This window comes from Struthio camelus, chromosome 4 (genome assembly GCF_040807025.1).
Source record: "Struthio camelus isolate bStrCam1 chromosome 4, bStrCam1.hap1, whole genome shotgun sequence".
NCBI classification, from domain to species: Eukaryota; Metazoa; Chordata; class Aves; order Struthioniformes; family Struthionidae; genus Struthio; species Struthio camelus.
In genome coordinates, this window is record NC_090945.1 from 34,731,656 (window position 1) to 34,754,715 (window position 23,060).

At 40.5% G+C, this 23,060-nt stretch overlaps 1 protein-coding gene across 28 annotated transcripts in view; it reads left to right on the plus strand.

The window, feature by feature from the left end:
• Positions 1-23,060, plus strand: part of SMAD1 (SMAD family member 1) — a 115,069-nt gene that overhangs the window by 74,170 nt on the left and 17,839 nt on the right. For 15 of the 28 annotated variants that reach the window (XM_068942180.1, XM_068942182.1, XM_068942174.1 and 12 more), the window contains 2 exons: positions 13,640-13,751; positions 15,367-15,994. In XM_068942180.1, the coding sequence (XP_068798281.1) occupies positions 15,595-15,994 (400 nt within the window). In that variant the 5' untranslated portion in view covers positions 13,640-13,751; positions 15,367-15,594. The remainder of the gene's footprint in view (positions 1-13,639; positions 13,752-15,366; positions 15,995-23,060) is intronic. The other 13 variants (XM_068942176.1, XM_068942185.1, XM_068942196.1 and 10 more) reach the window with 1 other exon arrangement.

A 23,060-nucleotide genomic window follows, 5' to 3' on the forward strand; every position in this document is an offset into this window, starting at 1 on the left:
TCTTTTAGTAGTTCACAAGCAGTGAAGAAAGCGTTGAAACAAGTGGCTTCTTACCGAGGCTGTATGAAGCAAAGTGACAGGGTTGGATACAAATTAATTACGTTTTAATGAAACAAAGCTGTATGTGAAGCAAACCTTCACGAGTGTGTAGATGGGTAAAGGTACAAACAGTGAAGGGAGGATGAGCAAGGCATCTCTCAGAGACTTCTGGATGGTTTAAAAATATTCTAAACTTCATGTAAAATTGGGGGAGGGGTTATTTCTCTTTTTCTTTGCTTTGCATTTTGCTCTCACTGAATTAATTGTACATGAAAGTCTTAAAAGAAGTGCAATAAGGTCACAGGACATTTTAAATAGAACTCTTTGAAGTGGTCAAAATTAGGGAAACAAAGTGACTTGGTTGCAATTTTCATCATAATTCACGAGAGTCAGTTCTTTGGAGAATTCCAGCCAGATCTTCAATCTTATGTTGAAACTTATACATTTTTAGATTAGCACTGCTGAATCCATGACTTTGACTTCCTGGTGAAAATGTTTTATTACTTCAAAAAACAGTTCTCTTGTGACTCTGACTATGCAAGGCAAATGGGGCTCTGTCCTCATTTGTACCTAGTATTTCCTGACATCCCTATCCCTAACCAGTAGGCACTTGATGTAATCTTGTATGTGTGCTGAAGCAAGTGGAGTTCTATCCAGTTCTCCTGGTCTAATTGTTCTTTTGGTGTAGACCAAATCCTTGTTGTTTTCAAATGGATAGCGGGTATTTGTTTTGAAAACTTCTCTTTTTTTTCTATTTGTATTTAAAAAGCATTTTTTTTGTCAGAGCGGTGATAGCAAGTAGTTTTGAAATTTCTTATCCAGGACCTTCTTATAGAGCCGATAACACGTGTGTGACAGCTTCTGGAATTGTCAAATGAACAATGTGATTACATTGGCTTAATTTCAAACATGTAATCTTTCCGGAATCTCAAACATATCTAAAATGTGAATATTTACCTGAACAGGTAGGGAGACAAGAGACACTGGTCATATGGCTTTATTGCCGTCTGACCGTGAATCTTCCATGTTCAGGACCAGAGTTTGGTCTCTTAGTCTTTCCTCTTAATGTTGGACATTTCCACCTTTATATCACTGAAAATAGGAGCTACGTAGATGTATACAACAGGAATTGGTTACATCTCTGTCTCTATTGTGATCTTCTAATTACCTAGTGAATGCGGTGAAGAACTGTACTATTTCAAAAGGTGAGAATTTTGACCTTGTTGAATACCTCAGGAAACCTGGCTATGTATAGGTTGCCATCTCAGCTATTACAGTTTCCTGTTTTGCGTTTTTGCCCATTGCTGGCTTTGCAGTCTGGCATACTTAATAATAGGCCCTTTATTATCCATGCTCGTATCAGTGTTAAGTGGGTGTAGTAGCCAAAGGAAAACTCTTTGTCTGTATTAACTTAAAAAATTAAGGTAACTAAATTATAGTTTTGGTAATGTATACTATTAGATTTCATCTAGGAAACACTGTGAATACTTGTGGCTTAAAACTGTAGTACGGGGTATTTTTGGACAGATGGGTATGAAATCACTTTTCTTTTTCCTGAAGTTTGCCGTCTGGTTACTTAGAGCAGAAAACAGTGGTATCAGAGGAGGGCTGAAGTGCTTGCTTGACTATTTGGTTATTCAGAGCCAGCTAGGGCAGAGCTTTTTGCTCGGGGGGAGAGACAGGGTTTGACAAGGTTTGGAATGCCGCAGAGACTGAAGTAGTGATATCTGTGTGAACTAATGCTAAATCTTTGTCCTGGATATCATTTAAAATTAGAAGGGAGGTAGTTCCACGAGATGGCGAGGGCTCCATCTAACAGCTCAGCTCCTCTGAACCCCAGCCACACATTCCTTTGTGTATTTTGGCTGGGTGACTGGTACTCATCCTGCTCTGGGCTGAGTCAATGGCTTTGGAGAACACTTTTCATTGGTTTTGACAGGCCAGGAAGGCGAATAAACTGACAGACCTGAGCAGAGGGGAAATGATGCTGGAGTACCAAAGCTGGCACAAGGTGATAGAGGAAAACTTTTTCTCTTTGGGTGGAAGCAAGCATTAGAGCTGTTCATCTGTTTGTGGACCCGTGACCTTGCTGGCTGAAGGCAGCTATTGGAGTTAGTTGGTTATAAATGACTGCTACAGTACTCCCAACTGAAGACTTCCTTGGAACGCTCAGCCAGGAAAGGTCTAATTTACAGGTTTTTTTCCCAGATACTTATGTTGGTGATTAGCATGGTGAGGTGAGATTGCCAACAGCTACGTCAGTCACAAAGCCCCACTGTAGTTATATTGGCAGCAAAACTACAATGGTTAATGATATAGCTTATTTTATGGGGGGTAAGAGGGGAAGGACCAGGAGGATTACTTAAATAAGCTTTTCTGATCAAGGGCTATTTTGCTGGTATGAACTGCAGTTTCACACCAGCTAGTGTTCATACTGCTAGTGTTTCTAGCTTAAAAAGACTACAAGCAAAACACAACTAGAGCAGATTCTGTATAAAATAGGGCAAATGTTTTTTTTTCTCGTGAGGGGAAAAGACTGCCATTTAAGTTTAACTTCTTGGTAATAGAAACTTTCTTTTCCACTTTAAAGTATCAAACAATTTGAAACTGCCAGACCAGGTATTGTTAGCTGCATTATCAAGAAACTAGAGCACAGCTAAATCTTAAATCCTTTTAAAAATGTTCTGTAACAACAGACTGGTGTTACCAGAAACCATTGCCAATGAAGAGAATTAGGGTAGGCGAAGATGATGCATGCTATAAGCCAATGGACTGTTTATTAGTTTCCTGGGTTCCGCAGTGCTTCGTAAGTCACCTTGAAATGTTTAGGTTTGAGTCCCCTTTTCTCAAAAGAAATTTAGAAAGCACTTCTCTTAACTGTGTATAGTAAATATGTTTTAAAATATTTTTAATGTTACTGCTAGCTTTTTAATCTCCTTAGACATTGTGGTTTTTTTAAATATGTTTCTTGATTTCAGTGAACAAGCCTAAATATCTACAAATTTTAACTCCTTTGATATTTTCTCTAGTTGCAGTGACTGAGTGAGGTTCTCACTGAATTCCTTTATAGTTTTATAGCATTATGGCAAGGAGCTATCCAGACGCTTGGGAATCTGACTGTGACTTTTTTCTCAAGCTTGGCTACAGCCACCTTTGAAATTTTGTACTGTGCAGAAAACACCACATAAGTGTAAGTGGTATAAAGACTGAAGGGCTGTTTACTAGTTTCCTGGCTAAGTGTTTCCTTTCCCTCATCCCTACTAGTCTCTCTGTTATGACTCTTGCTTATGGTCAGATCTGATGCATCTCTTGTAAAATGGGAGCAGGCAAGTAGGTGAAGATGCATGTCGGAGCACTCCTGATGATACCTGCACAAAAACCTTCTCTTCATTTCTTCATGTGCTGCTGTTTTCAGTCACCTAACCAGTTTTGCTGCAGGAATTATTGACAGAGCAGAATAGTGAATGTATGTCCTCATCTGCCTAGTGTGATGGCCTCTGTCTGTGTGCCATTATGTGTCCTTCAGAGCTGGCTGAGGAGCTTCCTGCTCTAACAGATTTCCTCTGCCTGCTGTCCCCTAAGGGCTACCCAAAGATCTGCTGGCAGAACTGTTCCTGTGAAGGTCCTGAAATGGTTTCAGCTAATGTAACCTGAGTTTCCAAGAACCCACAATTTACAATTAATTTGCTTTATTTTGGCTAAAGGGGATTGAGGAGTGCTTGTGTGTATCTGTGCTCATAGATTGGAGAGTGATCATTTTTGGGATGGAAGGAGCAGATAGATTGGAGGAAAGTGGGCAGCTTGGTAACTTAGAATTTGTGTGCATTGCCTCAGATTGGAGAAGATATAGAAGAAGAATTTCAGCAAATTTGAGAGGGGGCATGTCCCGTCAGAAGACATTGCAGTCTGATATGCTCTGTGAAGAAAGCCAATAAAATTGATGTTGATCACTTTAGTCTGATCACTGCTTGGCTCCCAATCTCAGTTCTGGCACCCAGATATCAGTGATAGATGTGGTATTGGCTTTTCAACACGAGCAACGTCGTCACTGTTGCCAATGTCCACATTGCTTTGGGAAAGATGCTTTGTGTCCATGCAGCACTTACTCTACTTGCAAGGAGGGAAGAGGGCACAGGGCTGCGTCCGCCACAGTTTCTCTATAATACACCTTCCTGATTGTCTTTGTCCTTCTGGAGATTCAGCAAGGGACCTCCAGCAGGCACCTGCCTCTCCCCTACCCTGCACTCCCACATGTACGTCTGTGAAGAGAGGAGTTGGAGACCTGCACTGCAGGAGCTGAGAGCTGCTTGAGTGGCAGGCTGCTGTGACTAATGTTGCATACCTCTGAGTATAGGCAGGTTTCCATTACACCTTTGCATAGTTTCTTGCCTTCCCCTGCTTTGGACGCTAGGGCTGTCAGGCTTCCAGGCCAGCAAGCAGTCTGTGTCGTTTAAGCCGAAGGGCTCGATATCTTGAGAACCTGGCAGTCTGGAAGTCCCAGGCTTCAGCCTCAGAATTAAAGGCATCTAAATTCTCAGCTTAAAGGCAAGGAGTCTGAAATCTTTGTGTGCTTTCTTTGTGTGCTGGCTTTTAGCCTAGAAGTAAGTAGTCTTGGAGAGCTGCAAGTCCTGGAAATTCATCCTGGCAGGCTTGCTTTGCAACTCCAGGGCTTGGAGTCCTTCTGTCCACTGTACTGGGACAGCTATCACTGCTGTTTTCAGTAGCAGACAGCAGTGGAAAATTTAGGAAGCATTATGCCTGTTTTAGCTAGTCTGCTGCTGACCCTAGGGAACGTGTGTTGTTCAAGAAATAGCATGTTTAGGTGTCTCAGCTGTAAGGTTGCAGGACTTCAATTTTGCAAAATCTAAATTTTGGAAATTTAGATTGGCCTTGGAGAATGATGGTGGAGGGAATAATGAGTTTCCTGAACTCCATATGTAGAATCGTATAAAGCTCTGTTAGTAAAAAAGCTCACAGATAAAGAAAGGTTGCTTAGTGACTATGTGGCTTGATTCCTCTTCCAAAAGGATAGATAAAGCTTCCAGATAACCGAGGGTCAGATAAATAAATTGCAGTCATTTTCTCTGTCTGTCACTTCCTATCTGTTGATTGATGCCTTTGTATAAAATTCTCCAAAGCCTTCATCTCAGGAATAGGAGAAAACGGTTTAACATGGTATTCTGCAGATATTCTTACTGTGGGATGGTGACGGCTGTTTTTGCTTCATTCTGCAGTTTTGTGGATCTCTTTGAATCCTCAAGTACAGGTATGCCCTCATTTTGTGCTTTTAAAAAGGGGGATGTGGGTCCGAGGCCTCTGGATCTGTGCTCTATCATTCCTTGTTAGCAGTAGTTAGGAAGCACTTTTATTTGCCCTGAGATCAATGCAATAGCACTGGCACACACCCAGGTCTTAGCCTGAGTGCCTCACCTTCAGGCTCCTCGCTGAAATAGCGATACAGCTCTTGCTTAGGGCAAGCTGCCTCTGGCCAAGTCGCTTGTCCTCTGCCTGTATGGTGTGAAGATGTTGCTTGGGGTAATGGCATGTGCTCCTATGTGGCTGCATTGGAGCGGTCCTACTAGCGAGCATTTTGCGCCTGTGGTCACCACTATGGCTTTCTTCATCTAATCATACTTAGTCAGTTCTCTGTTGTTCTCTGTTGTTCTCTGTTGTTCTCTGGTTGACAGTGGGAGAAACTAAGGCTTCAAGTGAGAAAGTGTCTTGCCTAAAGTTATGCGGAAGGAAATAGGACTTGTGTTTTCTGAGCCGCACCTCAGCAGTCTCTGTGACAGTACTCCTTGTGCTGACAAGCTTTTATGGGCTTAGGTATGTCAGGAGTAACAAATTTAGTTATAGTGAGTAGACTCCTTTAGATTAAACTGCTCCTAAGAATGGAGCTTTTTGATTTCATCAGTGAACTGACTCTCATGTGGAAGTTTGTTGGCCTGGCTACTGGCTGAGATAATACATGCTATCTTTCATTTCAGGTGTGCCTACTGGTTTAGGAGGAAAGCTAGTGCTGCTAAGGCTTGATCTTCAGTTTAACCACAGTTGCTGCTTTGGTTTAGTAATTAGTAGAGTAATTATCCTGATCAAAACGTTTGTAAAAATAAGAGACTTCATGTAAAATGTCTTCATATTTCTGCGTCAATAACGTCATTCTTCCACACGTACAGTGTGTTTTTGTACTGGTGGAACTGCAACCGTCCTAGGATTACATTGGTGTGTAGTTGAAGGCAGTTCAAGTTTTTGGCGTAGACAAGCTCAAACTTGTAACACACGTGTTCCTAAAGGCTTTTATCAATCTAGATCTCTATTTCAAACACAAACCAAAAGTTTTCTGGCTTGATCTCAGGTGGATCCCTGTAAATGTGTATTTGCCTGTAAATCTTTAAAGATTTTCATCTTCTTCTGTATAAGCTAAAGAGGCATTTCTAAACATTGTGATCTTGGGTCTCTTTTGCTTTTAAAGGGTCTGGCACATTCAGGTGGCTTGACAAATACCAAGTGAGTGCCAAAGAGCATTTGGTGCAATGTGATAGTGCAGCTGCTGCTCGTTCACTGTCTTGGGGACCAGGAGCAAACTGGGTTTTGTGTCATGTGGGAGTCCAGTCCTGGTTTTCAGTAGACCACTAACGGCATCCAGTAATTAAACAATGTTTCATTGGAGGGTGGAAATCTGGCAGATCTTGATGTTTGTTTCTGGGCTGTATAAACTTGGCTTGTGAAGCTATATCATCTTTAAACACTTTCGCTGTCCAGAATGATAGTTGTGAATTGGTTGTCAATTGTGGCACATTTCACAAAAGTTAATGTAGATCTTCCCCTCTACATCTTGTCTTTTTAAAGATGTGATGAATATATGGTGTTTTAAAAGTCATTTAAAGACATAAAAAAAACTCCAACTCCTTACATTTTGCAAATTAGGCAAAAAAGAGGAAAACTAGAGGAAGCCTTTTCAAAAAATGTGTGCCTCTAATCAAAAAAAAAAAAGTGTGCCTCTAATCAAAATGCACCTGGTTATGTTTTAATAGTTGCAAATTGAAGAGGCTATTTTTATGTCAAGTGGTGAATGGGGGACTAATCTGGGGGGGGAAAAAACAACCTTCCTTTTTGTTTTATTTTTCATCAGTTTGTTACAGAGGCTTAATGTATTGACACTTTTATTCATGAATAAATAATTTTTTTTCCTCCACAGTTTTTGTTGTCTCTTGCTTTGGTGAAACATTGTGCTTTAAAGCTGAGGATCTTGAGCTGTAATTTAACATCTTTACTTAGTCTCTGATAAATGAGGTCTGGGTCACAGTCTTTAGAAGTGGTTTAATGTAGCTGATGTAACTCTATCAGTGCAAGCTCTTAGTAAAATGAATCATTAGTAGGAACGGTCGCTTGTGTGAACTGAGCTGAACCGGTTTGCATTTGGAGTGGTTTCCTCCTTAAACTACTCCATTGTAGAAGTATCCTAGGACGGGCTGGCAAAATGTGTTCCTAATTCCATGCAGTCCATACTAATATGTGTTATTCTGTAATAAAAGATAACGCATATCTTGCATTTTATGGACTTAACTCAAAAATCTTGATACCTAAGTGATCATGGGTATTTTTCTTCCTATTTTTAAAGGTTTTCCTTTATGTTACAAGTGCATGTTTTAACTACTTAAAAAAAAAATCCATGATAGTGACATGTTAACAAATTCTCCTCCTCTCACCTGTGAAGGAAGCTCCTCCCGTCCTATCCTGATGAATTAGAGGGAAATGCTTTTTTCAGCTGATAAAAAGAAATAAAATTCCATGCCCTTCCCAAAAGAGGAATTCAACAATTGGACAAGTGGTGTGGGACCATGTGTTGGTTTGTAAAAGGATATAGTTTGTAAAGATGTTTCCTTTGATGCCTGTGATGAATATGAATGTATTTCCGTTGGAGAGGGTTTTGATTAAATTATGCAATTAGAGCTGACCAGACAGATCTAAATATAGGAAGAGATTTCAGTTATCCTGCCTTTGTGTGTATTAACACACCCACACAGATGTGTGTTTGTTATTGTTGTAAACAACACCTGTTTTCTAAAGACAGTTCAAAAAGTCAGGAAAGGCAATGATCTTTGTGGAAAAAAATTACACAGGACTGTCAGGATGAAAGGGGAAAAAGACTGTTTTCTCAGTTTTTTTTGAGGAAAGGACTTCTAACTTACTTCAATAGCTAGGCTAGTTATGGTATGTTTATGGATTTCCTAACTCTCCGAAGTTGATAGGCAGCGCTACAAACTGGTCCTACCGGCTGTTCTGCTTTTTCTGGACTTGGCCTATGCCATCTAAGGATGCTGACTTCTCGCCTGCTACTGCACTCCTTGTGGAGTTAAATACTCCCCAGTATGAATGGATAAATCTGCCTCAAAGATGCACAATAAAATACCCTCTGTGACAGCTAGTAATTCATTCTGTCTACTGCCAACCATTTTCAATTTTTTTTTCTTTTGAATGTTTGGTTTTATTTCTGGGCTTTTTTTAAGAGGCTTTCAGCTTGGAGAGAGTGTGAAAAATGACTCTCCTCTTCTCTGGCATTTCAAACAAAACTTATGAACGCTCTCTTGGGATGAGAGAATATTGTGGTTCGCAGCATTGTTTTCATCTTTTAGAGTATTTAAATGTAATTCATAATTTTGTAATCCCATATGTGCTAAAATTTTTACTGAATTGTCAAACTACACTTCCTTCCTGACTTATGTTAAAATAGTACATTGCAGTTCTAGGGAGAGTTTTTGATGAAACGTCTGATTCAGTCCGACTGCGTGCTGACATCAGAAGGGATTTGTCCACACCTGGCTGTATGGTTTGGTGCTTCTACTTGTTCTAGCCTTGGTGTGTACCAGACTTATTCAGCTTGCTGACCAAAGAATAAACTTTAGTCAGTGTAGAGTTAATTCTTTTTCTGTTGTCTGGGCAAGCTGAATCAGCTCAGTAAGGAGACCAGCAGGCATCAGAGGAAGAAAATGGGGGCGTGCGACTTTGTGGAGTCGCATGTGCATCTGAACGCAGGAATGAGTAAAAGTCAGCAGTGCAAACTAGAAATTTACCATTATTTTCCAACCATGGCTGCAAACTACATAGTTTAAGGATCCTGATGATCATTTAAAGAGGCTGTACGAGTTAGTGTTTCTTGTAAACAGGGCAAAACAGTGCTTTAATTAGATGTAGATAAGCTTCTTGCAAGATGTATTGTTCAAATTTGTGTTTCAGGTGCACAGGTTTCGTATGTGAGAAGAATGGTTACACAGAGCAGTATCTAGCACTGGGAAGAAATATTCTTAACTAAGCAAAATAAAAGGCTAATTTAGTTGTTGATGACTTAAAATCGGAAAAGAGGTCTTTACTGTGTTCTTTAACTTCTGTGCCAGTTTAATTGGATTATAACACAGCAATTAGTTACTAATTTATATGGAAACCAGGTATTATACAGTGACTTGGATATGAGAAGGTAAGATACAAACCTAGAAAACCTGTAAGAATTTAGTATTGCTTTGTGGGTGTAATAGCGGCAATCACTACTTTAAGGGCATGGTTCAGTGACTCGTTTGCCAGAAGCTGGGTAGGTAGGGGAAAGGAAGAAGAGCTATGGTTCATCATAGAAAGCAGCCAGATGCTTTGTACTTGGTTTGAAGAGTGGTGATTGTTGGCAGAGAGCTGGCAGGTATTGGTGGTATAAGGTTGTTTCTCTCTGCTCCTTAGTAACTGAGCAATGGGGTTTTTATTTTGTTGTTTGTGTTCTCTTCCCATAGATAAAGCATACATTGGCCCTGCCATCTCATTTTGAGAGAGCAGTGAGTCTGCTTTTTGGGCTCAGGTCACTTTCAGAACTTACAAATTTGACTTGGTTCATTGAGTAAGTTAGAAGTTGTGCAGGTCCTCCTTCTGAAGGCGGATGTTTTTGGTATATTGGGAGCAGCTAGGTAATTCTTGCAAGAAACGTTATGAACTTCTGCTGTAAGCTCCAACCAACAGTTGCTTTTTACATGAGCCTTCCCTTTTATGCTCTCTTAACTTCTGCTGAATTAAAGGGTATGTGTTGGTATCTAACAGGGTTATCTCTGTGGCTGAGCAATGGTATATGGAGACTTTCTTTTTAGAGCAATCCCTCATTCAAGTACAGCAAGCACTTGTCCTAGAGGAGGCTTCTCCAATGTGATGCTTTGATTAGCGTCTGGCTCTCGGGAACCAAGCCAGAGGCTACTTTGTAGAAATAGGCTGGAAATCGTGATTGTTTAAGGCCCACTTGCCTTAGCCTTTGGGGGCTCTAAGTAAGGGTGTCTAATACAGCATCAAGAAAAAAAGCTAGCAATTCCTGTTAAATATATTGAAGTGCTTTCCGCATCAGTATGCTCTCCTTGCTTGAACAATTGATACATATGTATCAATATATGATACACATATGTATATGTCAATAGAGACCTAGCAGAAATTAACACATGGTTACATTTTTAAGGGATTTTTGAATTCTTTATACCATGCCAAGAAGACATACAGAAGAGTTATTTTTTTATTGGTTCTCCTGTCATCTTCAGAAATAAAGAGGAAAGTCAAGTCAGATTCTGTATAAAGAGCCTCTCTGATGAGCTTTACGGCAGTCTGAATTACAAGTTGCTTCCTTTTTGTGTGTGAATTGTAATGCCGCTGAGGTGTCTACAAGGTTTCTGTGCATTCTTCCAAGATGAGCAAGATCTGATCCTCTACCCTAAGAAGATGCAAAGAAAGAACTCTGATAAAAAGCGAGTAATGCAGCAGAAGACTTCACACTTCTCCCTTTACAAGTCATGTTTTGAGAAGAAGGAAAAACAAAACTTCTTGCTACGTATTCCAAGAATAAGGAGATAAAGTTACTGCATGATCTGTTGTAGCACGTTCTAGCATTACAGGTGCTTAGACTGCATGCTTTCTCATAATGCATGGAAATAGTTCTTACAGGGAGCAGAGTGACAGCTCCCAGGTTTCTAAGCCAATTTTTTTAAATTTTTTTTTAACGGTCTAACTATTGTCGTGAGGGAAAAGATTAGTTGCTGGAAAGATTAGTGTCTTTTGGAGAAGGTAAATTTGCCAAGTATTTTTGAAAAAGCAAATTAAAATCTCTCTACTTGTTATCTCTGTATCCTGTCAATAACTAATGAACACTGAGAAGGACGTATATTGGCTAGATTTTAAAAATTCATTTAATCTTATTTTATCCAAAGACCAAACAAGTTTCTCCACTAAGAATTGTATAGATTCCCTTCGCTACTGTTCTTGGCCATTTTTATGCCTGACTGTGCTGAGTGTATATTAAAAGTATTTAATGAGATTCTTTTTGCCTGCATCACTGAGCCTGCAATACAAATAATACAATTAGTAGAATTAGTAGAGCTGCTTCTTGTTTGCCTGAAACTTGGGCTAGGAGTAGTTTCAGCTCCCCCATGGGAGGCCATCATTTAATTGTCCTAACCCTTTCTCCAGCCACTAAAAACAATCACTTATGCAAATCGGGAGAGTTTCCTACGGGATCTCCTGTGGGAATTAGAAAACGGTCTCACTGAATATTTTACTGTCTGCTCAGTGTTGCTGACAGGGTAACTCTCTCTTCTTTGAGGGCTGGAAAAACAGAACTTCACTTTTAGGCATTTTGCCTAAGTAACTTTCTTTAAATACAAGGCAAGCTAAACAGCTATTTGCATAATACTCATTTCTTTACTCGCAAACTACATGTGTGTTTTGTCTGTCAGTCCAACGATTACACAACAGATAACAGCAGTGAGGGAAGACAAATAAAGGAGCAGAGGTATTTAAAAGAAGTTTGTTGATTCCAACTCATCCATCGGCAGACAGATCGCATATAAAAGGTGTATGGTTTTTTGATATGTAAAGAGTGGTTGATAAGTGGGTAACAATTCAATTTCCTTTAAACTGATTCTAGGCTGCCTGTCGGAGAGTGTCCGGCTGATTGGCAGCGGGGGTTGTTTCACCCATACCTCGTGAATAAACATACCCCTGGAGGGCTGGTGGTCACTCAGCTATTGGAAATACTAACCCCCTGTTTTCCCAGAAGGGCACGTGTATTTGGAGAAGAGAGACTGAGACCATGTCATCTGCTGACTTGTGGTTTAATCTTTATTTTGCACTTCCAACTGATAAGACCACTTTGTGCAAAAGCAATACAGGAAATGATGCATTGCAAAAACCAAAAGTGGCAGAAAGGGAAACGCAGTGTACTGGCAAAAGCTCCGGACTGTGGCCACACTTGCTCATTCTTGGAAACAAAAACTCCACTTACACTGAACTTTTTTTTTTATTATTAGTTTAATACTGATGTTAAAATTCAGTGTTGGAGCAGTATACAGCAGCCTGTGGGTTTTTTTTTTCTCCTTTTACTTTACCTTGTGGCTTGTTCAGCACTTGAACCATGCTTAAATTTTATTCAAGCAGGCTATACTTCAGCAGTAGACCGAGACTGTAACTTAGTGGCAGTCTAGATAGTGCTGGTATTTGCAGCTGCTGAACTGCATTAAACTCAAGGATATCTATCTACAAGTACCTGATATACCCTCCCCCCCCCCCCCCCCCCCGTATTTCTTGCTACAATTGCTGCCAGAGAGATGCCAGCTGTTAAGATACTTCTTTGGATTGCGATCATAAAATATGTTCTGGAACACATGTTTCTGGCAGTGGAAAATGTGTGTGTAACAGGATTCGATCAACACTAAGAACTTCTGAAAAATCTCTTCCTAGGTAGAGTCTGAGTACTGATGGCTACATCTGAACGTCTTCTTAATCTTTGCTGAGCTTGTACGTTAGCATGTGAGGATTATATTTTCAGGCACAGCTGTAAACGTAGAGATTTAATAGACAGGACTTTTTTCCATGGCAAGTAGAATTTGGCCATTTATTTTTTAAAAGCAGTTCGGTGGATATGGTTCAAATCTAAATGGAACCCTGTCTGTGTTCATTATCAATGTTGACATGAGTTCCTTGGATCTAGATTCAAACTTTGTAATTTCTTTTTAAATTAGAACTTCATCAAGTCTTTTACATGGTTTGGTTTTAATTTTAATAGATGTGAACTTGAACGCAGACTTGATTACTTGTAAGCGTACCACAGGTGTGGAACCCTCATCTTTTTTCCTGAAAGATATATATAAAAATACTCAGAATATTGAGTTACAGATTATTTTTGAGTTGAGAATGTTACTTACAAGCACTTCTGAAGCACATGTACAGGGGTGCTGATAATAAGGCTTTTAAATTAGGGCAGCATTTTAGTAGAGCACTTTACAATGCGTGTAAGCATAAAATATACCTAGAGAGCAGTCAGTGACAGTAATGGAGTTTCAGTTCATTTAGTAGTGTAGCACATGCCCAGGTAACAAAATAAGTTCTTAAATTTGCCCCAGAGTCATGCAAATCTTCTGTTGCATTGACATTATTATTTCAGATAGAATTTTTAGCATAAAAGGAATGGGAAGTACCAGTGCTAAGTGCAGGTAGACGTGATCTCTGTTTTAGTTCATAATCATTATTCACATAAATATAGTTTATGCATCCAGCCTAATAAAACTGAACCTTTGTAATTAATTTTTAGTGACAGATTAATTTGAATCAAGTGGATTGTTTTCAACTTAAAGTACTCCAAGGATATTGATACACTATGTAAACATTATAATCGATGACAGTTTGTTGAAGTTCTCAAGAGGGTAAGTACTATAGCATCTGCAATCTTAAGATTTGTAATTAGTGCATTTTTTGTATGAATAATTAAGTTTAATTGCATTTTTTAGTACAAATATAAAATTCTATCTAACACATTGGATGTACTGACACCTTGTATTTCGTATGTGTATGGTGGGTTTGTTTTGTTTTGTTGTTGTCTTTCTGTTGGTAACAAAAAATTCTTTTCCTTTTCCCTTTTTCACTTCCTCTGCAACCTGTATCCTCCAGGATACATTTCCTGTCTGTCTTCATGCTCTGTTTGAAAAGTGGTGGTTTAGTGCTCTTTGTTTCTTTTTTCCACCCTGCCGGTCCTGGGTCCCGCTTCCCCAGGCAGACACAAGCCTTTTGCCTGCTGTCGGCCTGGACAAGAATGAAGCTCGCTGCTCACAGGCCCTCTGTTCCACGTTCCCAGTTTGAGGACCACTTACCAGAGCTTCCTCCTTCCCACTCCTTCATGTGTTCTTGCATCTGTCTAGCAGGCGTTGCGAGCTGAAGGGTCAGGATGTAGCGGCTGCAGTAAATTTGTGACGTCTTTTCCTTCAATCTGCTTATGAGCTGTGATGGCTTTTAGGTGGCATGTGACAGAGTTTTGCTTTCTTATGTGACCTGAGTGAGGGCAAAGATCTTTCTAGTTTACTTTTGTTCTTTTGGTTGGCCTTTGAAACTCAGAGTAACTCAGAGATTAAGCTGAACTTTTTTTATTTCAGGTTGGGATACGCACAAACTCTTGTGCAGCGGTTTGCAAGCTGTGTCACTTGCAGTTTGCAGAGAGGTGGATAACACGATGCTGTTGGAGTATATAGCTTCCAGCTGCAATTAAAAAAAACAAAAAACAAAAAACAAAAACAAAAAAAAGCTGCCACTCTTGTCCTGTTCCCTTGGAGTGTTTTGCTGTGTAAGGTTCCTACATTTGATTGAGAATGGGGAGTGCCCTTCTCACTTACTCACTAGTGAAAGGTGAACTCTGAGTGACTGTTTAGGGCCATTTTTAATGTTACATAAATTTCTAATATGGAACCTTTACCCTTTTGTTGAGTAGGTGCAGGAATACTGCCCTGTCTTTTGTGTGTTTGGGTTTTGGGTTTTGATTTTGTTTTTTTTTTTTTCTTTTATTGAGCATCTCATGGTACAAATGGAGGACATGCTTGGGCCCTGAGCAGAAGTACTGTTTGAAGTTGACTAATACAGTTGCTGTCTCCCTTGCTGGGTGGCACAAAAATCACTGAGGCCACGCAGCAAACTGGATGAAGGGAACTGAGCTGATGGGGAATTGCTCTTTTAACTCGTTTCTCACCTCACCCTCCCAAAAGCCTACTTTTTTCCTTTGTGGTTATGCTGGTCATTATTTTCCAAGGTGATCGTCTCATTTATTGTGGACTGTTTTAGGGGGAGGGAACACACAGGCTTCAGCAGGGCCCCTTAACTAAAAGTCTTTGTCAGGCAGTTCCTTCAGTCTAGTTCTGCAGGTTGTTAACACTTTTGTTGTTGTTGTTATTGTTTTCTTTGTCATTCCACCATTGTTGGGGGATATGTTTAACTGTTGCTCGTTAATTTAAAAAGTAAAATCTCTTTTCCTCTCCCTCTGGTATTCCCCTGTAGGCTGTCAACAGGAAGAGTAAGGAATGAGAAGGTCACTTCTGTCAAGGGGGAATGCCAGCATCGTCTTCTTGGGACTTGAGGATTGAAAAATTAAAAGGAACAGAATTATTTGAGACAAACTGTTTTTAACTGCTGACACAATCTGCTGTATCCAATTTGTGGTGTGGAAGAACAGGACAGTCTCTTCTGCTTGGTCTGTGGTCTCCAGTGTGACCAAGTGGGGTCACCATGAATGTGACAAGTTTATTTTCCTTTACCAGCCCAGCAGTGAAGAGGCTGTTGGGATGGAAGCAGGGGGATGAAGAAGAAAAATGGGCAGAGAAAGCTGTTGATGCGTTAGTGAAAAAACTAAAGAAGAAAAAAGGTGCTATGGAAGAGCTGGAAAAAGCATTAAGCTGTCCTGGTCAGCCCAGCAACTGTGTCACAATTCCTCGTTCTTTGGATGGCAGGCTGCAGGTTTCGCACCGGAAAGGGCTACCGCATGTAATTTACTGTAGAGTGTGGCGCTGGCCAGACCTGCAGAGCCATCATGAACTGAAACCACTGGAATGCTGTGAGTTTCCCTTTGGTTCCAAACAGAAGGAGGTCTGCATCAATCCCTACCACTACAAGCGAGTAGAGAGTCCTGGTAGGTTCTTCCTTGTTTGTACCTTTTTACACCTTATCTAATCTTTGCAAAGTATGGCAATTAATCATGTGACTCATCAGCTTAAATAAGCAAAAGTGGCTGTTTGCACATATCAGATTCTTCCTCTTTGATTTATCTGGGTGTAAGCATTAATTAGCGGTTGTCCCTTTGACATGATGAATGTTTCACATGCGTAGATGTGTTTTATCACTATACAGAGGAACAGTCTTAGCTTGATCCTCATGTTGCTGGGCCTGGTATCACCTGCTTCTGTTGGTGGCTGCTATTCCTCCGTTTATTTGTTTTTTACTGAAGTGTGCAGCTCAGCGAATCTGTGTGGAATATTGCAAACTAATGTGAAAGATTGCTGCAGTTCATACATTAAAATGATTCTGACGTACTGTGATTTTTAACTACTATTATTATTTCCAAAGAGACTCTTACCACTTCTATCACTTTTGTTTCTTCATCCTCCAGAAGATAAATATTGTCTTTAGGATCTCCCACAACTTAGGCCCTCTGAAGCAACCGCAATTTTTAGACCACAGAAGATATCCCATCAACTTAAAGTTTTAATAGTAATGTTTTGTTGTTTATGAAGTTTTACTTTCAGGTGTTCTGTAACTGGAGTTTGCTTACCTCTTACCCACTTCCTCGCTTGTAAATTAAAATGCAGCTGATTCTCTCCGTCTCCTCTTTAAAGGCTTGTTAATGACAAACCCCTTTTTAACAGGGTATTTCCAGGGACTAAGACAAAGTATGCTTGAATATATCTACATTAGTCTCCAGCTACTTGTGAGGCTGCACAGACAGGGACATCTGCAGAAGTGTGTATTACGGGTGTGGGTGGACTTCCCTGGTTTAAATTTGAGAAGTCCATCTGTGTTGGACATTTACAAACAGTGTGGCTGTCTCTGCAGGGTGGCACAGATAGTTTAAAAACTACTGTGGAAATAAGGGATTAAATGACAAGGTTGTTGTCCTGTAAATGGGAATTGCGTTTGTCTTGGATCTGTATAACATGTAAGGCATATCTAGATATTTCCCTTTGGTGTTTTAGTATTAATTTGGAAAGCATTTGAATGGCAAAGGTAATACTATAAAGTGCATATTTATGCAGCAGAAGCTTAAACAAAGAAACCCTCTGCACTGGAAAAACAGTTCTAAAAAATTCTTACTAATTCCATGTTGAGCAGAAGTGGGATAATAAAATAAACAGTTGTGCCTTTGTACTGCAAGCTTTCTGCATGTGCCTCTGCTGGTTTCTTGCATTCAGTATTCCAATATACTGTAGATTAAGATTCTTGAAAAACACCTAGTTCAGTCAGATTGAGCAACAATCCAACTTTTGCTGTTATTGTTAAGGCAAAATGACATGCTCTAACTCATTTTGCTTTTATCTTGGAAACAATTATTGAGTTTGAGAACTTTCTCGTTTGGACCGTTTATATCATATTTTAAAATGTGTGTTTATAAATGTCATGTCACTTCAGTGAGACATGCAGGATAAAAATAGAATCAAACTTTCCAAGGTATATAACTAAAATATATGTTTTTGCTGAGTATTACTAAGTAGCTGAAGGGGTTGCAACGGTGTTCTTTGGATGTTCAGTCATCTTATAAACTGTGTATTCAGGAAACAAAGCTATACGTTATTAACTGTGAGCCTGAATTCTGGATTGCTCTTTAAAGTGTTTCTGGAGAAGATAAAAATCTCTAGAGTGGTGTAGCTACAGATTTTTTGCTGGAAAAAAACCCAGGAACTTAACTGATTTGGAGATGGTAGAAGTAAAATAACTCCCTTTCCTCCAAAGAGTACCCTTTCTCAGGAAAAACTAGATATCGGTCAACTGCTTTATACAGAACTCAGTTTTCTTGCAAGCATTAGGACTATAGTCAGTTTGACAGAGTTGACAAAAGTATTTGGTCATTCATAAGGTCAATGTGCTGCCCTAACCAGTGAAAACATGCTGGAGGTAACTGTGGAGCAAGAGCTAGCTTTCACTTCTCTTTAGATGCTCTGTTAAGTCACAGTCTGGAGGTATAAAGTTATGTGCATGTTGAAGTTCTCTCTTAAGGATTTGTAACAGATTTCAAAATGCGAGAACGGGGTTGAATCCCACGGTGTTTTTACTAAGGTCTCTGGCTGGGTATGTAAAGGACAGATTTGTACTTAATTGGCCATGGGTTTGCCATTGTTTTGAGGGATATTGCATGGAGATGGGTGGGAGAACGTGGCTTTTGGAAGCAGATGGTATCTGAAATCTTATTTGGTTTGGAGATCTGTGCTTCATAAGTCATTATGACTTCTTTTTTTTTCCTGTCCCTTCCATTTTCTCTTTGTCCTCCTCTTATCTTCATTTCCTGACAGTCGCTCCCAAATTCTGCTCGTCATATTTTTCCCATTTTTGCCTAGATATAAAAAACCATCATTGCTGCATAAGTGCTTAACGCTTTGAGATTAATGGGTAGTGGGAATTCATGTATGAGTCACTGTTTCCAACTGTCTACAGACTCCAGCAGATATCAAGGTTTGCATTTCCAAGGCTATCATTGCAGCCCTGAGGGTTAGAAATGTACTTTCTCTTGACAAAACAAAATTGAAAGCTTAGATTGCGTCCATGTGCAGTTTGTGTGAACTATGCAAGTACACTGTGAAATTCTGGCTCTGTTTGACAGCATGGTCAGTATTTAACTCCTTTGTATAGATCCAGTTACTCCACAGCCGAAGTATAGGGTGTGTGCATGGGCTGGAATCTACACATTTCAGTCTTTTTTGTTGTTGGTGGTGGTTGTGTGACTTGTTTCAGCGCAGTGGAAGTTTTGAAGACCTGATTAAGAGTAAATCCTCAAATGCATAAAATCATGTAGTGCTCTAAGTTGGGAAATTAGTCTTATGGCTACTTCTCAACTTTAATAGTGTAAGAGTGATGTGAGGATCTTCTACCTTGATACCTTATTCCATCCTTTATTTAGCTTGAGAAAATCTTAGAATTGTCACATTGTGGTGTATCTGCAAACTGCATATTTACACCTTAATTCAAACAGAGATTTCTTTTTGGTAACAAGACTAAATAGGAACTGGTTGTGAACAGTAAGAGGAGGCTGAGAAGAGAAGAATCTGCAGCAGTTTCAGAAACGCAGAAGCGCAGGTGTCACTGAAAGCACCGTGCTGCTTGCTCCCTTTGTGTAATGAGGGGAACGTGTCCTCTGGGAAACACTTAGGTATGAACCGGTGATACCAGCCTGATTAAGACCCAGCCTAATTTGGAGGCTGGGAGCTCTGCGCAGGCGCTGGTGCCCGTCTGATCTTGTGGTGAGTTGGTCAAGAAAACTGAGCCATCAGGAAACGTCTTTGTGGCAAGGTGATCTCTGCACACTTAGTGCCCTCAGCTCGCTCACTGTGGAGTCGCAGGCAAACAAGAAGGGAGAGCAGAGGCCGTTCGGATGCTGGGGCAGAAACACAACCTGGCGCTCAGCTGCCGGGGAAGAAGACCTTCTCGAGACACGTTACAGTCATGCGCTGCTGCAACTGTTTCATAGGAGGTCCCTATGCGCGCAGAATTCCCCTTTGGGTGCAGGGTAGTTAATGGCTGTCAAATTTCTCTCTTGGCAAGGCAAAGACAAGCTTTTAAGGAGGGAGGGGAGGGTCTGAATGTGATGCCTTTTAAAAACTGGCATGGTTAGCTAAACTGGTGCGCTCACTTAGCTGAAACTGCTTTGTCTCCTCAGTTTCAGTTTTTGAATTAGAGATATCTGGAAATCGAGCTTACACCTGGTTTTTGGGCTCTCCTCAAGTACAATCAAGACCTAAGAAATAATCAGGCATAGGTGTACATAGGGACTGGGAAGAAAAAGCAAACAAGTTGTTCCTGACTTCTCTCTGAAGATATGGGAAATGACCTCTCTGGTTTTGCTAGAGTACTTGTGAAATGACATCCTAAAAATCTCTCCTGAGATACTTTTTACATTTTTTTTCCTCCTTTGTGTTTTTTTTTTCTTATGTTTTATATTGCTTGCCTCTGTCCTCTGTTACGTCAATGGAATCAGGTAAAAGATGTGATCCAGAATGAAAAAAAATTTTTATTTGTCCCTTTTTTTGTTTTAACTTGGATCCAGTTCTCTCTATGCACTTGTACCATTAAAACAAAGGGATGGGATAGAGAAGAGGGAGGATAAAGAGATGCTTAAATTAAAAAGAAAAAAAATCACACCTCTAACATAGCTTTAGGGGAGGAGGGTCGGTTCTCTTGCCTTAGCTGAAGGAAAGGGAAGAAAATGGGGAAATCAAGTGTTTCATTGTCTTAAAATACAAGTAAAAAGAAATTTAGATCCGTGTTCCATCTGTTGCAGAATTGTGTGTGTTTGCCTCTAGCAAGCGTCCTTGCTCATCAGCCTTCTAGGTTAAAGAGGGTTTGAGTTTATAATATGTTACAAAGGAGGCAAAAAAGCCTTCTTTTTCTATGCTTCATTTGTGCAAGCGGTTGAAAGTACAGAGTATGTAAGGGATTACCCTAATCTGACCTCTTCCCCCCAGCAACTGAATGCTGTCCTCTGAGAGTGCGTCCAGAATCTGCTGCTGTCTCTGCAGGGGGGTCAGGCTAGGAAGAAACCTGTTTTTCATTGATCTAAGCTTAAGCCTGGCTTGGGTAATATTTCTTGACGTTCCTTTCTGGAGATGCTAGTTAATGCTCTGCTGTGCTTGAACCATGTAACGCCAGGGAGTACTAAAACTGAGCTCAGAACCAGCTAATCTGTCCTCTGAAAAACTCTGGTTGTGTTGGTCGGCCAACTAGCCCATCCACCTGGAGGCAGAAAATGACTAGGCCAGTTCCGTTTTTTGTAGTTAGCAATGAAGTGTGGATGATTTTCCTCTCTGAGGCTTCTCTTCCCATTTGGAGAGCCTGTGGCAGTCTGTTCTACCTCAAGGAGTTTTTTATGAGGCCGATAGCGCCAATGTCCTACCGAAACGGCAATGTGAGCAATGGCTGCTTTCTCATGACAGGGGTGCATAAACTGTCAGATTTTCAGTTCTGCCTAAAGGTTGCAGTGTTCCTTTCTGCTCTGAATATGAATTCAAAGTGGACATCTGCTTCAACAAGCTTGGCTTTGGCAGCAAGAAACATTCTACCTAAATGTATAGCTGCTTTCTGCCGCAAGGACAGACCAAGTCCCCAGGCTCGGAGAAGAAGGGTAGGTGTGTCATGCTGTTGTTGCTCCCAGCGTGGGCTCCTTGCCTACGACTTTCACCTGATTGTTTTCATATTTGTCTTTGATCTTCTCTGCTCGTTGCTTTAGGTGAGTCTCCACAAGGCAGCACACCTACTGCAGTTACCAGAGGTGTAGAAAGAAACTCAAAATGGTGGAAATCCTGGACAAGGCAGGTGTAGATCCGTGCGGTCCTGGGAGTAAAGTACCTTGAATGCCCGCTGTGCAGAGCTGAAAAAAATACAAGTTTAAAGGAACTTTTTAATGCCATTTGAAATCTTACAATGTTTGGTTATGTATATTTGTGTGGGTGCTCTCTCGCTCTGGGTATGTATGTATGTATAGATACTTTACAGAAAAGTTAAATGCATCTGTTAATCATCCCCATCTCCTTCCCTGTTCCCTACCAGCCAAAGATCAATCTGTATAATACTAATATTCCCAAACTGTTTCTAGACAGGGTAAATAGAGAAGTGGATCTTTAAGAATCTGTCACCGTGTAATCCTGTTGCACTTCAAATCTGAAACAGCTTTGTTGCAATAAGTTACCCATCGGATCACTAAAATTAAACTTTATCTTTTGATAAGCAGCAGGCTTCAAATGTAGTATGCAGCTTGTGCATTAGGCTGCTTTCACAGAGATTATCAAGCTGGCAGGCGTCAAGATCAAATCTGGAAGTGGGAGAGAAAAATTAGATTAACTGGAGATTTTCTTCAATACTATGGGCTTGTGCTTTGCCTAGCTGAGCTTTTAGGGATCCCAGGGCACGCTCGGTGCCTGTCTCCCTCTCTTTGCAGCACCTGGGAGAACTGGAGTCGGCCCTGGAGTCTCTGGCCTGTTTCCGGCCAGATGGGGAAGCTTTGATGAGCGAGGCTCGAGGGAGCCCAGCGCGCCAGCTGTGTGCGTTCCTCCCACACCAGCAGCCCTGGCTGAGGAGGAGACTCGACAGTCAGGGATTCTGGAGCGCTGGGGGGAGGAACTGGAAAGAGCCTGGAAAAATGAAGGCAAAAGGGAAGTTGTTGTTTCTCTGATCTGGGGAATGTAAGGGAGGGGAAAACTGGAGCGTCCTTTCAAAGAAGAAGAATATAAACGAAATGGAAGAGGAAAAAAAGAGAAAAGGAAATTGGAGGGTTTTTTTTCCCTGAAGTGGTTAAAGGAAGAAATTAGAGAAATGGAGGTCACCAGCTGATTCAAAACAGGGCAAAAGGGTGGAGGAGTTATTACATAGAAGTAGGTTAGTAACAATTCTTGCTCCCACTTTTATTTCCCTAGTAGACGTTCTGCACCTCTGCGGGCGCAGGGATGAGGGAGCAGAGAACGTCATGGCTTGCCTTATTGCTGTGTAATGTTAGTGTTGGGTGTAACTTTAAAAATAGCATGCTACAACAGGTGGGTACAATTATAAGATGGTTCCCCAAAATAGCAAACAAGTGTCAGTTTGTTTGGCAAGTAGTATAAAACTCTCTTCATGTCAATTTTACAGAATTCAATTCTAAATTTCATCATCAAAACCTGCTTGAGGGAAATTAATTGTAATAAGGAAGGAGAAAGGAAGGAATGGTCTAAACTTCAGGGATTTCTTTGTCTAACCTCACCATGTGTCAAAAGAGAGAACTGTACTAAAGGGATATAAGTTGTCAAGAAGGATACGTTTGTTTTTCTCTCTCTCTCTCTTTTTTTTTTTTTCAATTTAATTAACCAGATTCAAATGTTTCTTTTAACTTAAAATACCAGACTTCCAGGATGTAACCTATTCGTGCTAAGATGCTGTGGATTTATACAGGTAACTTGAACTCTGATCTCTGTAAAAGTCTGAGTTAATGCACACGATCACACTCTAACTTCCGCCTGTATCAA